The 17377-nt window shown below is 47.0% G+C and overlaps 1 protein-coding gene across 1 annotated transcript in view; it reads left to right on the forward strand.

Annotated features, from left to right (window-relative positions):
- Positions 1-9114: 9114 nt before the first annotated feature.
- GSK3B (glycogen synthase kinase 3 beta) overlaps positions 9115-17377 on the forward strand; it is a 138304-nt gene continuing 130041 nt past the window's right edge. The window contains exon 1 of the mRNA XM_042811018.1: positions 9115-9294. Coding sequence (XP_042666952.1) covers positions 9207-9294 — 88 coding nt within the window. The 5' untranslated portion in view covers positions 9115-9206. The remainder of the gene's footprint in view (positions 9295-17377) is intronic.

The raw sequence follows: 17377 nt of genomic DNA on the forward strand, positions 1-17377 counted from the left end.
AAGCTGCCAGCATTGAAGGACCACTTGGATACCACTCTTAGAGATAGGATTTGGATTTTGGGTGGTGCTGTGTGGAACCAGGAGTTGGATTCGCTGATCTTTGTTGTTCCCTTCCAACTCAGGATGTTCTATGATTCTGTCATAATTTGTATGCCTCCAGGCCTCAAGAACCTCTCTTGATCTCCATGATCTTTCAAAGCATGGCCTCTCAGTGACATCGGCCAGCTTCCTCAGCACTCATGGGGCCCACTTCAAGGATCTGAAATTGCCAGAAGACAGTGTCACAAGTCAAAGCTTCTTCCTGGGTCACTTCACCCTGCTTTTACCTTCTGTGTACTTCCTTTTCATGCCAGAGTTCAGGCAGGGGCTTCTTGTTCATCCACACAGGCTTCCTGCTGCCTTTGCTTGATCTCCTATGCAGGATGAATCACTCAGGAGCTCAGAGGAGGTGATCGTGGAATATCAAATTGCTCAGGCCCTGATTTGGAGTCCAATATCTTGTTTGACTGTGGTCAGGGCAAGATGATTCAGAGTGTTTTATAAATTTTACCATACTTGAAAGGCTGGTGTATGGTCCTCTCTGTAGAATTAGAAGGTTGTGTTCAAACTGCAATTTCACATCACACACAAAAAAATAAAAGTAGGTTTAACATTACCTCCTTCAGAGGTATTACCCAGTACTTGTCCAGATTCTACCATTATTACTACAAATTCTTCTCTATCCATGATATCTTGCACCAGTGATTTCAGAGGCTGGCTACAGACAAAGATTGTCTTCCGCCACCTAAAGGGAGGTTTCTTACCCCACAGCTCCCTTACTAGCTATGGGGAAGAGTCTTCTCCTCATGAACTTCTAGAGCAACCCCATTTGAGAACCTGAAACATCTCCTGGAACTTTCACCTTCCAGGGACAAGAAAAAATATCCCAGCCTGCACAATAACTGCATTTAAAACAATTTCTTTCTGTTGCTTTTAAAAGTGCCATCATTCCATCAATTGCATTGTTCTCTTGCTCCTGTGCCATGAGGCAATGGGAAGGTCCCTGTGAACTCAGAATGGCATCATCAGCCAGATATGGCTTGAATCCAGTCTAATTAAAAAATAAGTAACTGTAGCACTTCCCTTAAGTCAGTTGTCCTGAAACGACTCCTTTACAGAAAGGCACTGTTAATCCCACCAGGGTTTTTATGGTTGTTGGCTCTTTTCTCAGAGTTGTTTGGAGTGACTGCTGCTCCAGTCACGCTAACCTTGCTTGAGCTCAGCCATTTCCTCTCTGCTTCCTTACGTGCTTGCTCACTGCTGCCCGTTGTGTGCAGCTCTGCTGCTGCTGGTTTGCAGCCTCTTGCTGGGTCTGAGACAAGAGCTCATCCAAGTCTCGCAGTGCAGCCAGCCAGTTGGGTGAGATCTGGAGATAAGCATTGTTGGCCCTTAGCAAAACAATGGCCTGGACGCTCAGCGCTGCTAAATAGGCTAAACAAACGGAGGGGGAAAAAAAAGTAGGTTGCTTGTAACAATCTCAGTTACAAAATGTTCAGGAGGAAATGAGATTCTGGATTATTATTTTTTTAAGGATTGCAATTGTTTCCATTGATTTCTAAGGCTTTTCGGTGCTTTCATGCTGCTGGTTTCTTGTTCCCAGCCTGTTAGATCTGTAGCCTGATCCTGAGTCCCTTCTTGAAGAAAAGGTTTTTGGATTGTGTCTAATAAGCTGAAGCAAAAGCAATACAGGCTGTTTTTCTGATCAAATTAGGAGGTGTGCTCTGTTGTGAAGGGTATAAAAGACTTTGCTATGCCAAGCAGTCAATGTGGAATTAGGGGAAATAGGAATTTCTTATAGCAAAAATCCATTGTTTTATAGACACAACAGTGAGCCTCTTCAGATCTTATTCCACTGCCTACTTTTTATTTTTGTGTTTGCAGACCTCTTCTCTTTACCCCATGCATGTATACGATAAGTTTTTATATTCAGCAACGCAAATCAATTCCACACTTTTGTAGATGTTTTAGAGATCTGGGAGGGAACTTCTCTTTAGAAACATCTGTCCCCATTTCAGGCCCATGACAGCTGTCAACACCAGACGTACAATGCAAGGCACAGCAACAATTAGTAACTATTTGCAAGCCAAATACGAAGGAAGCAGTATGCAATGGTCATTAGTGAGCAGCCAGGGACAGGGATCATTAAATTAATTAGACTCAGTGAGCAAAATGGAAATACTGTTACAGTTTCAGCCACTTCATAATTATCTATGCATTTTCTCACAGGTTCTACTCACACTCCATTCTGTCCCCTTTTAAAAAGGGGCAAAACTGAGGACAGTCACCACCTTTAATGTGGGCTGCAAATCAAAGATCTCAGAACCCAGGAAGTACATGCAATAATATTGCAAGTTCACTGCTATGACAGATGTACACAATGACCAAGGCTTCTTATGGCCCTTCTCCACTATTTTGCCATATGTTGTGTATCACTGTCCTGTTATATATTGCTCAAAGTACAGTGCACCGTGACCACTTCTTATGCAGACATAAGTACATCAAACTCCCCACAGCCTGTCTTGTGGTATCAAGAGTGCCTGTAGCCCACCAAAAGCAATCTTCTTCTTCCTACAGGGAGACTTGTGCTATTATTTTCAGTTAGGGTAAGGGCAGCTAGAACAGCAATGGCTGGGTGAACATTTCATTGCAGCTACAGATGGCAACCTCAGCTTGCAGAGAATCTTCATAGTGAGGCCAGCATCCCAGGCACTCTGTGCCACTAGAGGTCTGTGCCTGGCTTCCTGTTATCAAGCCAAGGCTTACTGTACCCACAAGATTTTCCTAAATGGATTGCATGCTGTCTTTCTTTGTATTTGGACAGCTAGGCTGGAGGTTGGCTGAGGAGGTAGAAAAACAGTGAGTGTGCGGCATGCATGGGCCCTTCCACAAATACTGCCATGCAGAGAGCTCCCAGTAAGTGGTTAGAACAATTTTTTTTTTTTTTTTAATCACAATCCTACTGAGATTGTTTTAATTTCTTGCTGAGAGAGTAACCCATCTGCTCCTTGGTATGCCCTTTGCAGAAATAGGCAGGTCTGCTGGCAGCACTGGGAAATACAATAGAAAGCAGATGGATGAATGTTGGATGGATGGCTGCTGGAGTGAATCTAAAGATGTGAGAAGGGCCCAATAATTATCTAGATTTGAACCTTTTCAAACTGCTGAGGAAATGTGCATCATTCTTGATTTCAAGAGAACAAATGTCTGGAGGGCTTGTCAAAGGCTCATCTAAGCAACATGGCTTTTCTGGCTCTGGGTGCTGTTTATTCAGGGCTATCAAGGAACAGGGTGTGGCTGGACATTTTCTGTCACCCTGTGACACCCGATGTCTCTCTCAGTGAATAGGAGCAACCTTAAACCTCTCCAGAGCATTGGTGGACAGGACTTCCATAGATGGGGGCAACAGCCTGCATCATGAGTCACCGTTTTCAGTGTGTTGCAGTGTTGCTGTGAACCTTCACTGGACAGCTTGTCTTGTTCTGCCGTGCTGCAAAATTGGGAAACAGAAGCTGTCCGTATCTCCTGTTACAGCACACACCATGTTCAGAGCACCTAGCTCTGTTGATTCTAGTGAATCTACCTGGTGTCCTACAAGACCTAGGTGCACCCACGCACACCGAGATCAGCTAAACATCGGCTGGTCTCTGAAGCAATTGTTGGTGATGACATGTTTTGTGACAGGAAATCATTGCAAAACGCTGGCTTCTCGGGACTGAAAGTGGCTGTTCTGCTCAGAAAAATAAACGTAACCAGTACATTCTAAACATAGATTCACGTGGATTTTGTTCTGGGATAAAAATCAGAACCAATCTTTGGGAGTTACTGTCTAATAATTAATGCCTGAGCAGTCAGAGAATCTCTGTTTCTCCACTAGAAAAAAAAGAGGAAAGTTAAAATTCAACTATAGCCATCAACTCTGCCCGTGCCAATTAACCAAGAGGCAAACCATTACAATATCACATTATTTTTTTATAATTCAGTTGGCAATATTAAAGAACTGGATGCGAAGCTGGTGGATTATCAGTATCAGTTTCAATCACTAGTGTATCAAAGTGCAAAGAAACCTTGAATGATTTCACTCTTATCAGCCAAACGGAAGTATAAAACACTACCCTCCTGCCCTCTTAGCACAGCAGATGTTGGAATGACACAGCAATAGCTGCAAGATAAGCAAACAGAAAGGCAACAGAAAAATTTCTTGCTGATTAATTGAAGAGGAAACTGAGGAGAAAGAAAAAGCAGGAATTCCCCGTGCAGGAACACGTCCACTGGCTGCTCATGAATGTTGGAGCAGATCTATGCAGCGTATTCTTAAGGTGATTGGATTTGAATTTGATGGTGATACATGAAATGTAAGTAGACAAATTAGACAAACAAAAAAGCCTCTCCATCATTGCCACTGAGCTTTTAAAAGCTTTGTTCTCCCCAGAAATAGTACCAATTTTCTAATTCGCTGCCACCTTATGGCATTTTGGAGAGCTAACACTTCAATAATTTCCATCAGATGCTTCGTGTTTTCAGGCACCCTCTCTGAGAACTTGGATGTGACAGGAACACTTTGATTTTGAATCACTGCAGCTGTAAAACCGCCCTTTGCATCCAGATTTGGAACAATATTAATGCCTAAGACACAGGATTATTCTTGCTTGTGAAAACTGATCATTAAAGCGTCAATTCTATTTATATTTGCGGATTCTAAAGGGAGGTCATTTCATCAGCCAAGGGGCCAAAAATAAATATGAACTTTGCAATGTTATCAAAAGAGAATCTTTCAATCTAAAAAAGCCACTAGCTCACTCATGACTTCCCTAAATGAATTTAATTCAGTGCATTTCTGACATTGAGGATGAAAGCTTAGCAGATACCCTTCCTTATGTGTTAATGGTTTTTCTGACAGCAGCCCTAGCTAAGGAGATAATCCATGAAAAGATAAACAGAAATTGGAGATAGCCAATAGCTTTTTGTCTCTTCAAATAAATAATAATCCTACTGTTAAATATACATGCGTCGTTTCATTCTAGATGAGAAGACAATATGACTGAAATAGGGTTTTGAGAGTTCACTGCTATTACAGTGAAATATGGGCAGGACTGCCTATAAAAGAAGAAGAACTACTGGGATATCAGTAGTGCATTCCCCAAGTGGACGGGCAGGGTTGGTGTTTTAGAAAAGCAGGAGTACCAGTAACTGGGAGTTGGGGTTTGATGCGGTCTGTTTTTGGTACAGGGAGATGGGTGGTTTTAGTGAAGGGCTGCGCCACGCAAAGGAGTGTAAACATGAAGCATTTTCCAGAATTGGCCTTGTTCTCTGCATGTGCATGAAGTTGATTTTCCATTTGTATTACCAGCTTGCAGACTCACCATAAAAAGGACATTTTTCACATAGATACTGGCAGGGTAAAGTACACATGGGCTTGGTTTTTATATACTATTATTACAAAGAGCTCCTTCTCCTCATGATACTTTTCTGCCCACCCACTTTGTCAAGACACAAAGCTTGGCTATCTCTCTTAAGTCAGTGCCACCATTTATATGGTTTTTCTAAAGAATTTTGTCAGTAAATAAGAAAGAGAGAATTGCGTTGGCATTGGCGCTCAAAACCAAAAAAGCCCCAATTTTAAGCTCAGCTCTAAAAGATGACTGGAATGCCTGCTGGTGCATTTCAGATAGAGGAAGGCTGGATGCTGCCTCCTTCCATGGCCTCTTTATCATCTTATGGAAGATCGCTCTTTAGAGAACTAAGCTCCCTCCCTGACTGATTTTGGCTGGGGTAAGCAGCTCTACTAAAATGGGCCAAAAATACCATTGTGGACATTGGCAGCTTGTTGAGACCACGTCTCAGGGACATTTGATGCATAATGAGTACAGTAAGGTACCATGGGGTGTGGCAGTACCATGAGAACTCTCATTTCAGACAGTCTACTCTTTGCTAGGGCACGGCGCTCTCTGCTTCCAGTTCCCCTGCTGCATTGGAAGCTCACAGTGAATCAAACCTTAAAAGTGCAAAGTCCTTTGTAGTAGGTAAAATAATTCATCGCCTATCAGGCAGGAAAAAGGCTCTAGCCAGGGTGAGCAGAGCGCTGAGTGGGGCTGTTTTGAGAGGCTAAGTTGGTTTTTTGCTTTGGAACAAAGCTGTTTTAAAGGATAAATTTTAGCTGCTATTGGCCAGATCTTTGTTTTCTCACATAGCGATGTCATTTAGAATGGGACTGGGGGGAAAAAATATGTTGATATTTTGATGTTGATGTGTTGAAAAGAATATGGCAATATGTTGATACCTTGAAAAGAAAGGAGCAGTTCGTTTAGAATCTCTGGCAAGAAGTGCTGCTGCTAGCCCAAGTTATTTTGTTTGTGGTACAAACTATTCTGGCAAGAACACGCTTTTTTAGAACAGCATAAGCAAGTGGGACCCAAAAAAGAGGGCTGCTGAGTGATTTTACTAAGGTCACAGCGGTAGCAGCACTCCAGCTCCTGCTCTGCCCCAGCTGCTGTCCTGTGGAAGCCCGCAGGCCCCGAGGAAGGACAGGCTTCTCCAGAGGTCACAGCACTGCCTGGACATTGGCCAGCACCAAGCAAAACCCTCTCATGGTGGCACCAAGACATGGACACAGGGCCATTTTAGTGGCTCTGATGTAAACTGTGTTTCCTATTTGCTTGCGGTCGCTGAGCTGAGAGGACTTTGCACATCCTCACCTTCTTCCCCCTTCCCTCAACTGGCTTTCTGCTATTGCAGGTTTACCACCACGCGTCCTTTCCGTTCATAACCTCAAGGTGATTTCTGGCCTTGCTAACACAGTCATGGTGCAAACTGCCTCTTAAAAGAAGCAATTATATTCCATGGCCAGGGATTTTTTGAGCCAAACGTACCCAAGACTTAAAGCCACAACACTCAATGCAACAGCACTGGGGAGGGTTTAAGGCTTTTCATTTTACATGCTTAGTAGAACCAGGAGGGAAAGCTTTGTGCTCCCACACGGAGGATGATGGCATATCACCCGGTGGTTTACAAGCACAGTACTATCTAGCGGCATTCTCAAGGCTCTCTTTTCGCACAGCTCGTCCGGATCCAGCTTCACACCTCGCTCTAACTGCACGGGCAGGACACCTGGTCACAGCGGCTGAACGGTCACAGCAGCCGCACGGAGCCGGCGCCGCCGCCCCTTCCTGACTGGAACCCCGTTGCCGCCAAGCCCCTGAGGCGAGGGCCGCCCGACGCCCGTTAAGCAGGTGTTCACCATGTCTGCACCGCTTAACGGCCTCTCTCCCGGAGCCGTGACTAGCTCCCGAGGGTCACCCGGCTGTTTTCACGCAAGGAGCCACCACTCGCAATTCTCAGTCCCACGGAGGATACCGCAGACCCCCATGCCCAAGGGCGGCGGCGATCAAACCCCATCCCCGCCCCACCGGCCCGAGCATGCGCCCTCGGCCCGCATCCCCACCCTGCGCAGCCGGTGAGGTCATGAAGGTGAGAGGGGCGGCGCCCGCCACTGCCGTGCCCCAATGGGAGCCGGCTCTGGTGCCGGCCCGGCCTGGGTATTGGTCGAGAGCTGGCAGCTGGCTGCCGTCTTCGGGCCGCCTCATCTCCGTGAACCAATCGCAGCTCTCCGTCGCGCGAGCCAATCGCAGCTAGGGCCCGCTCTCCGCCTCGGGCTGCGGCTTGAAACCGTCCCAGGGCTGTGTAATCGAGACAGAACGCCCCGCGATTGGCTCTCCCGCTTCGGCACTCTTCGGGTTGGCCCGGTAATAGCCGGAAGAGAGACCTTCTTCCTATTGGCCACCCGACCGCGCTGCTAGGGCGGTGGCAGCGCTTTCCGATTGGGCCTGTGCATCTCTTCGGGGAGATTCGGGTGCGCCCGTAAGGGCTTCCCGATTGGTTACGACTCGTCACAGGCATTTCCGTAACGGCCTTAGGATTGGTCCCGACGAGGCTCGGGTATTTCCGTAAGGGCCTCGGGCTGGGGGCTAACGAGTGCGTCGGGCGCTTCGGCTGGCTATTCACAGAAGGTGCTTAGGGCCGTTCCGCAGCGTAGGGCGGCGACGGGCATAGGCGGCTGCGCGGCTTTAGCGCACACAGAGAGCGCAGGAGCGGGAGCCCGGCACGCAGCGGAGGCAGCAGCGGGGACAAAGGGACCGATCAACAGAAACGGGGAGGGGGGCCCGGCGAGAGGCAGCCGGCGCCAGGAGGGAGCGGCAGGAGCCTTCAGCCGGGCGGACGGCTCCCATGCGCCTCGGACGCCCGGGAAAGCAACAGCGAGAGCCGCCGGCGCTCTGAAGCCGGCCGAGGAGGAGCTGGGAGCCGCCGCCGCCATGGCCCGCGCCGCCGCCGCCGGCCACCACCCGCACTGCAGCCTGTCCAGCCTGAGCCGTCGCCAGCTGCCCCTGCGGGCGCAATGAGGAGCCGCGCCGAAGCCGCCGCCTCAGCGCCGCACTGAGAGGCTTCAGCCAGCGAGGGAGTGAGGCCGCCCGCACCGCTTCACCCCACTCCTCCCGCCGCGGATCCCGCCGCCGCTGCCGGATCCCCTTGCGCGCGGTCGCATCGCCTCCCGTCGGCAGATCGAGCAGCCCCGAGATCCCTCCGCCGGGGGAAAAGTAGTCCCGCCGCCTCCCTTAGAGGCGAGGGGGGAAGGAGAGGAGAGGGCAGGAGGGAAAGAGAGGAGAGAGACAAAAAAAAAACCCAAAACAAAACACAAAAGCAGAGGAAAAAAAAAAAAAAGGAAAAAAGACAGAAAGGGGAAAGGAAGGGGAGAAGAAGAAGAGAAGCCGAGCGGCAGGATCGGAGGAGCCGGGCCGCGAGCCTCCGCCCCATGTGACTGGGCTGAGGGTGGGGGCAGCGAGGCCTAGCACACCCCCGCTGCTCGCGGCCGGCCCGGGGGGCTGCGGCTGGGCGGAGGCGGCTCTCGGAGCTCACCGGCGCGGCGGGAGGATGGCTCTGTGAGCGCCGGGCGGCGAGGAGGAGCGCGGCGAGAGAAGAAAGGAGACGCGCGGAAAGGCCGGCGGGGCAGAGAGCGAGGGGAGGGGGCTTCCCCGGGGGGGAAGGGGCCGGCGGTTCATGTGGCACAGCTCGCCCTTCGCCTCCCGCTGAGCCCGCAGCCGAGCGCCCCGCAGCCAGCCCCAAAGGAGAGCGGAGGAGGCGGACAGCCCGTCGGGACGCAGCCGGAACCGGAGACCATGTCCGGGCGGCCCAGGACCACCTCCTTCGCGGAGAGCTGCAAGCCGGTGCAGCAGCCCTCGGCGTTCGGCAGCATGAAAGTCAGCCGTGAGTATCGGGCCGCTCCCAGCCGCCCTCCGGCCCTGCCCCGCGTTCGGCTTGGGTGGGCCGCGAGCTCGGCCGGGCCTGCGGGACGTAAAAAGGCCGTTCCCGGCCCTGCCCTCGGTCCCTGCTGGCCGTGCCTGCGAGGGGGGCTCCTCGGGGCTCCCGCCGCCCCGTTTGGGCTTTGTGCCTCGGGGAGGAGGGGATGAATGACGGGGCACGCGGGTACGGCCGTGACGTTCGTCCCCGTTGAGGTGTTTTGTGCCCTCTGAAGGAGGGAGATGGGAGAGGTGTGGGGAGAGCTGTGTATGGGGTGTGGGCGAGCCACGGCCCGGCCTGTTAAAGGGGAAAGAAATGGCTGGGGAGAAAAAGGGGGGGATTACAAAGGCTGTCTGAGGGGGTTACAAAGGCTGTCTGGTACGCTGCTAACGATCCCCGATGGAGGGAATAGGGAGATCCTCATTGTTGCATGTGAGTGGTTGTTTGGGGCTGAGGATGTCTTCTCCAGGTTTCCTCGAGGGGAATATTTTTGAGAATGAGGCCTGTGCTTTATTCTGCACGGGCATGCTGGAAATGATCAGTGCTTGATACGTGCCCATCCATCGCGTCGCAGCTGGTGGGCTCGGCCATGCTATGTGAATGGAGAATGGGCATTGCTTCTCTGTATGACCGGAGAAAGGCCCGGCTCTGGGTCACCTATGATTAACTATGTATCCGGAATGGCAAATGATTTCTGAAGGCCTCTTTTGAATATGTGCCTGTTAACAGCTCAGTCGTTGCCAATTCGTGCTATGGGCTTTGTTTTCAGTAATATTCCCCTTTTTTTTTCTCTATGGAAACATAGGGCAGGATCTTTATGGGACCTGGAGGGCTCAATGGTTCGGTATCGCATCTGATCACACCTGACACTGCTGTGTGTGTGTGTGTTTCTCGGTGTTGGAAGCTTTTTATGCCAGGACTCTGCCTGGCTGTGGGCTTTTTGACAGATGAGAAATTCTGACGTTTTTCTGCACCGAAATGTACTTCCGCTGCGGTTGAAGCCTTGAGGAAAATGTTGGGCTGAGGTTCTAGAGCTGCTTTGTATCTGCATGATCAGTGTGCCTGCTGCACTCTGAAAAACACGGAGTGCCCTTTATACTCTTATGCCGCTAATATGGGTTATGTATGATCTGGTTAAAGTGTATTAAAGATCTTAATTCACACTGGGGGGAAAGATATGTATGACTCCATTTTAATTTATCGATTTACTTCGTGTGAGTGTGGAATAGGAAGCAGGTTTTGTTGATGGGTATTTCTGCAGGTGGCTGTCTAACGCTAGCCAGAGCATTGGCCCTGCCATGTTCTGAAGCTGAATTTGCCTTATTCAAGCTCTACGGCTCAATTCTTGAAAGGTCATTGATGCTCCTTTCCTGTTTGGTTGAGGTCAGAGACTAGACAGATGCTTGCCTGTGAAGCGGGTGCTAACTGATGCAGACTAACAAGTTTGCAAATACGATTTGATCCCAAGTGTATAACACTGAGGGAGAAACAAAGGCCGTAGCATAAAGCACACGCACTTGTGATACCCCCCCCCCTCCAGTCGCTCTAGTCATGTGCTCCTGGTCCTTCTGCTGTCTGGAAAAAAATGTCAGAACAAAGCAGGAGAACCGCATGCAAGGACTCTGTGGGAAAGGCAGTTCATATTTTCAATTAATCTATCTGTGTAAGACAGTGCAGGAAGTTTAAACTTTTTTTTTTTTTTTTTTTCCCTTTGTAAAAGAGAGGCCCTGCTGGTTGCCAAAAAGGGAAATATTTTTCTTGTTCTCTTGAGTTTCGGTAGCACCTGGTGGAATGATGGAGCAAGCCATCTATTACTGCTGTTGACTGCTTTGAAAAAAAGCCTGGTGTGGTGTACAGAGATTTTGCTGGCCTCTTTTATTTTAATGTGTGTTCATACCAATACTTAATAACATTCTGTACCCTTTTGAGTGAAAGCTGGGATAAAAGATTCCTTGTGAAGCAGGTGGAAATGGATGGATTGCTCTTCTTTGAGTCTTGTAGGCAGCTTTTATATCTCCATTTTGGTTCAGACTTTCTCTGGGTCACCAGGAAGCAAAAACCTAGCCTGCTCGATGCCAACCTCGTTGCTCTCCTTTGTGAGGGCTGGAGTAGTGGTGAAATGATGCGGTGAGGTCATGCCTGCTTTGGTGATAACCTTCTGGTTGAGCCTGGCAGTAGTTCCCTAGGAAGAAAGGACTCAAAAGATGAGGTGGAAGCACTGCTGAAGGAGTGGAGGAGGGCTTGCTGGACTTTGTGTTAAGAGAGTTGGAGTGCAGGGAGTGTGGTGATTGCTCTTCTGCTCAGGGTATGCAGGGGGAAGGGGTGAGCAGGCATTGTCTTTCCCATCTTATTAGACTGTGCTCGGAAGTTGATGAGAAGCCCGAGCCTTGAATGGGAGGGGATTCCCAGCAGGTTCTTGTCCTCTGGCTTCTGAAGAAGGTGACTACCCAGGCATGCTGCTCTCATTGCTCTGTAATAGTTGTTAGTTACAAGTGTTTTACAGTTGTTGTGAGAATAGGAACCTCGAGGCCTTACCATATCTCTTTCAAGGTGTACCAGCATCAAGAGTCCCTATGAGATCTGCCTCTTTTTTTTGGTGTTTATATTTTTGGTGGTTTTTAAATCGTTCCGTGTTTCTTTGCACCCCACCATATGGGTTTCTGTGCTGAAGTAATTCCCAAGTAGCTTATTCTCTGTTCAGGTCTTTGTTGCTGGCTTTGTAGGTTTTTCTTTGCACAAAAAAAATGTGTGTTTTTAGGTTGAGCCCGTAGGAAGTGCGTGGTATGGCAAAGATCATGGTTGTGAGAGTGTAGCTGTTATCTTAATGTCTAATAGTGTAAGAAATCAACTTCAAAATCAGGTGATGAATATGTAAATCAGAAGCTTGCAGTTCTCCACATGCTGATGCTATCTACCTGCTGATTATAGCATAAGAGAAGAGGTATGAGCTTAAAGCTTGCTTGTGTTCCTCATCTAGGTGTTCTTGCATTGGATGTCATTTCCCAAATTGGACAAAAATAATACTGAGAAACAAAAGGTAGTCATGCAACACATGACCCAAAATATCTATAAAAATAGAAGTCCCAAAGTTTGGTTTGCAAATTTTCATCTAATGACTGTGGAATTGATTCTTTTTTTTTTTTTTTTTTTTTCCCCCTGTCCCTCCCCCTTTTCTTGAGCTTCTGGAAAGTGTTTATTGCAGACCAACAAAATCTGCTGCAATTACAAGTACTGTTGTCTGCTAGGCTTGGTATGACTTAAAGGCTCATGGCTAACCTTGCCTCTTTGTTCCATGGTTTGAGTACCATGGCTTTGTAACAGTTTATGCAGAATTTGTTCACGTAGAAGGTGAGGAAGACAAGTTTATTTGCTTTAGTTAGTTCTCACGTATGCCTAATTTTAGTTGCAAAATCTGAAGGACGGTTTTGCAGTAACTCATTTTGGACTCTCTGGAAGAATGTTATACTGATCCCAAAGAGGATTTTGCTGAGATTTTTGTATTCCTTCTAGATTCAATGTTGTTTGTTGTTCTTGTTGTTCTGTTTGTGTGTGTGTGTGTGTGTGTGTGTGTGTGTGTGTGTTGTATACTCTTCCAACAGGACAGTAGGATGGTAACCCTGCATTTGTACATGGTAGAACTGCTGATGTGTGAACCTGATGCATCTCTCAGTACAGTGGTGCTTTCAGAAACTGTCCCTTGAAGGATTAAAGCCTGGGAATTGGTTACTCCACTCGTAAACCAGTACATAAATGTTTGGCTGCTTTTTTCAGGTGGAATGTGGTGTTTAATACTAGACGATGCTCAAGTTGAGCTGTAGGAAGATAGGTTGGAAAAGCACCCTGGGCAGCTCCAGCGAGAGGAACGAGTGGGACTGATGAAACTGGCCCAATGGCTGGGTTAGCGCTGCCTTGTTTCTCAATGTAGTTAGGGTAGGGCCCTCTCTGTTGCTTTGATAGCAGTTTCTGCCTAATTGGTTTCTGAAACTGGAAGCCGCCCATCCTGCTCTCCTTGCTGGAGAGAGGAAGAGCACTCCCTTCCAGAAGCCTGCTGAGAGCTGTGCGGCTGTGCCTAGCCCTGTCCAGCTTTCTGGCTGCTGCTGCAGCAGGAGTGGCTTTCCTCCTGCCTGACACTTACAAATGGTAACAATAAAAATGGGACCAGCTGAGGTCTGCTGATGGCCACGTGTACTGCGGTGCCCCAAAGTCATGCCTTGCAGCCTGATCAGGAGACTGACGGCTGTCTGTGGTACCTCATTCTAACGCTGGCTATTTTCTCTTTACTCCTGTTGTTAGGGGTAGTTGAGCAGAAGAAAAACCTATTACGAAAATGAAGCCTGCCAATGGAACCTGCCAAATAATAATTTCATTAATTCTTCCTCTGTGTCCCCACGTCTTAGGTGTGTGGGTTGATTTATTTTATTTTATTTTTTTATTTTATTTTTTTTTTCTCCTCTTGTATCACTAACCTTCTGTCACTAATCTGCACGCTGCTTCTTCCCTGTACTGTATTCTGGAGGTGATTTCCTGTTGTATTATCACTCGATTTACCTTTTCTATTTCTTAGCAATACCATCTCATTCACCTTTTTCTTATGCTCTGTGAGATTTTATGGCTGTGTTTCATACCTACATGCATCCTGGTTCTGGAAGTTGTTATTCCACTTTATCCCTTAACTTGATAGGGTCTTGTAGGTATCACACAGTATGTGTTTATGTACTTTGATCTCTTGAAGGGTAAGACAAGTATTTCCTTGAGATCTGTACCTAAAGACTACCTCCCTGGCTGAAGGGTTTTCCGCTACTGCTCCTAAAGCTCTCTAATTTTGATGTACTGTATCTGCAAGTGCTATTTTAAATAGCTCTTTCTTTAAATGACTTCCCAGTATTGATGTCTAATGTACTCATCACAGTTCATAATTCCAAAATTTGGGTTATTGGCTGTTGCTGCCCCTCTACCCTGTGCTCCTCCTTCAACTGCCTGGATGAATGATACAGGCTCTGAACATCAGTGAGGAGTCCACGTCCACAAAAAGACTGCAGTGGAAGCTCTGTGCTGGAAGAATTCCAGCATTTTCTGTTGGCTATTATTTGTACGTGAGCAAATAACATTCAAGGTGGTTGGAGAACACATGCAGCCTTCTTGTTGGAGCTCCTGGAGTCTTTTTGTTTCAAATGGTCTATTGACTCCCATTTTAAGTCAAAAGATGTTGATGATTTCCAGAAATTTCTGCAGACTTGCTCATTGAGCGCTTTTCTGGACTGCCTTCCTCTTTGTTCTTGACAAAAATCTTTACTCTTAAGGACTTCTGGTCAGCTGTAACTTGTGAGCTGTGTGCCGAGGTGGCCATCTCCTGCAGTTCTGTGGCTGGTGGGGCACTTGGCAGCTTCCTGAAGTCATTAAGCAGCCCATCTCAGCCTTAAAAGACCAACACATTTTAAGGTGAAACAGCTGTGAAAAGGAGTTCACTGAAAGCTTAAAGGCCTCACGCAAGCCTTTATCAAATCCAGAATTTCATGTTGTCACAACTTCCTTTGATTAGCTCTCTGTATAGATTCCCATTTATTTTTAATTATGTGCATTGAAAGTAAGGGCTAATTACAACTTCTGCAGTGTGGTGAGAAAAGATAATCCTTTAAGCAGAAAGACTCAAATCCATTTGGTGCTGGACAGACCAAAACCTATTCCTTTAGATAAAAAACCAGGACTCCCTTTGGCATCTGATGGAGATGAAACCTGAAGTGCTACGTACTGGGAGAAGATACATGTTTGGGAGTCACGATGGTCAATGCCAGCTGGTATTGTTTAATTGATTTATAGTGTAGCTATCTGTAGAGGGTGCATTGCAGTTAGCTAGTGTGAAGGTGAGAAAGGTGAGTGGTGGTAACAAGGTGCACCCCCATGAGCTGCAGCTACATCAGTCACAATTAGATGAAGTGTTCCTGGTCAGTGCTGTAGTAGCTGGTTAAGCAGAAGCCTGAGCTTTTTCCAGAGCTGCTTCAAGCAAGGTTTGGATAGCAACCATAGGTAAAAGACATTATTTTCACAGAATCTTCTGCTCACATTGGTTTTGGCTTGTTGTATTGAGAGAGGGCGTAAATCGTCTTAGTGTAGTTCATGAGGCAGCACGCGTTCAGCTGGATCCTATATGCTGTAGCAGTGCTGCCCTTTAAAGTTATGGCTGTGTAGTAGGAGAGACAGTGGTTTCAACAAAAAAACATGTGTTGGAGATCTTACTGAAAGCATTTTTACATCAGCCTGAGAGTTATCAAAAACCTGAATGCCCAGAAGTTGTTCTGACATGCCTCTAAAAGAAGTGGACAGTGATTTTTGTCTGATCGGTGCTATCAAAGAATCTTTTCATTAGGTGCTCTTGCCACAGATGTGTTGTCTGTTGTTCAGAAAAGGAAATAAAGCAGTTCATTCTGTACTTTCATCTTGTGCAGACAGGAAGTAAATCTAAGCATTTAAGGCAATTTGTGTTCTCACTCTTGCCTTTCTTACAGTGGAAGAAAGGACAGTGCTATGGTAGCTTTTCAGTGTCGAGCACCAAAAGCTTTTTTCCTTAAACAAAAAGGAACAGCAACGGATATTCCTAACCCTAACCTGTCCTTGTGAGCATTGCTACTTCTCCACAGCTGTGGGCTCTGTATTATCTGATGTAGCCTCACCATCTTAGGCACTGTGTGCTTGGCATCAGTGCTTTCTCTCTTAATGTGGGCATTGCACACCTCCACTTGATGTTAAGTGAGACAAAGTCCATTGCAGCTCTTTTCCACTTGAGCGATTTCTTGGTGTTTTGTTGGGTTTCTGCATGGAATGATGTGGAGTCAGCTCAGCTGAAGGGGAGTGGCACTGGGTTTGCAGGGCACCTTGGTGTCTGTGATAGCAAATTCACTTTCTTGCTTGTAAGAAAACTTGAGGCTAAGAAAAATAGTTTTCTAACTTTGTAATTGGCCTGAGTAAGGCCAAATGCCTTCTGCTTGGTATAATGACCTATGAAGTTGTGTTGAAAGTACTGGACTACTATTATGTAAGTATTATGATGAGATTAGATAGCCACTAATATATTTTTGTTTAGGTAGCTTCTGTTGATTGTGTGTGTTTGTACGTGGAAGGCAACTCTTAACATGTAATACATGGCAGGAATGTGAAGTGGCATAGTTGTGTTGCTTGACTTGTCTCTTCAGGCAGTTGGGCAGATTTGGAGAACCCTGCTAGCAGTCTGTTGTCTGACAGCAGGAGTGCTACAGCTTATTCAAGGAGTCCTTCTGATTGGAAGGGGAAAGAAGGATGCTCCTGATCAGCCCCACTAGATAAGTAATGCCAACAAGGGTGTATGAGATAGGTACTACTCTGCACACGTAAAGAGAAGTATCTGATATAGCCGCAGGAGTTGCAGTGGGCTTTTGGATCCAAGCTCTTAGATAGAATTTGGGTGTTGGCTCCAAAGTTCTCTTCCAAACCAGAAGGGAAACAGCAACTGAATTTTTCCAACCAAGGCAGACTTCTTAGAGCTGCAACTATAGAACATCATCTGTTTTGACTTTTTTAGTAGGAATATAATTCTTGTCAGCTACAAGCCCTGTGCTTCAAAGAACTGTCCTTTGCCAGGAATGCAAGCAATTGTTTAATTTTCAGGCAGGCTGAGAATATGCTTTGCCCAAAGATAAACTAAAATTTGACTGTTGCTGCAAAGCAAGGCTTGATTGTCTTTGCAGCAAAAGAAAAAGAGAAATCACATAGCTGCAGTTGATAGAGTTAATCCCTTTGGTTTTCTCGATTCACGCCTTACTGTAAACAGTTGCACAGAGCCTATGTTATTGCTTGTATCCCACCTCCTCACATGCTTCATGTGGTTTAGGTGTTTTAAAAAAGTAGCACCATGAACTGACCTGTATGAGTGGGTTTCCTTGAGGGAGGGAGGAAGGGGACACAAATTCATCAGTCTAAATGAACAGAATCTTTGATTGTTGGCCAAGTAAACATGAATCATTTGGCACAGATCTGTACCCCCACAAATGAAGTCCGCGGCCGAAGTGAATTTCCACAC

The sequence above is a fragment of the Centrocercus urophasianus genome, unplaced genomic scaffold (assembly GCF_019232065.1).
Source record: "Centrocercus urophasianus isolate 14NV4802_14NV808 unplaced genomic scaffold, USGS_Curo_1.0 seq_12, whole genome shotgun sequence".
Taxonomy (NCBI): Eukaryota; Metazoa; Chordata; class Aves; order Galliformes; family Phasianidae; genus Centrocercus; species Centrocercus urophasianus.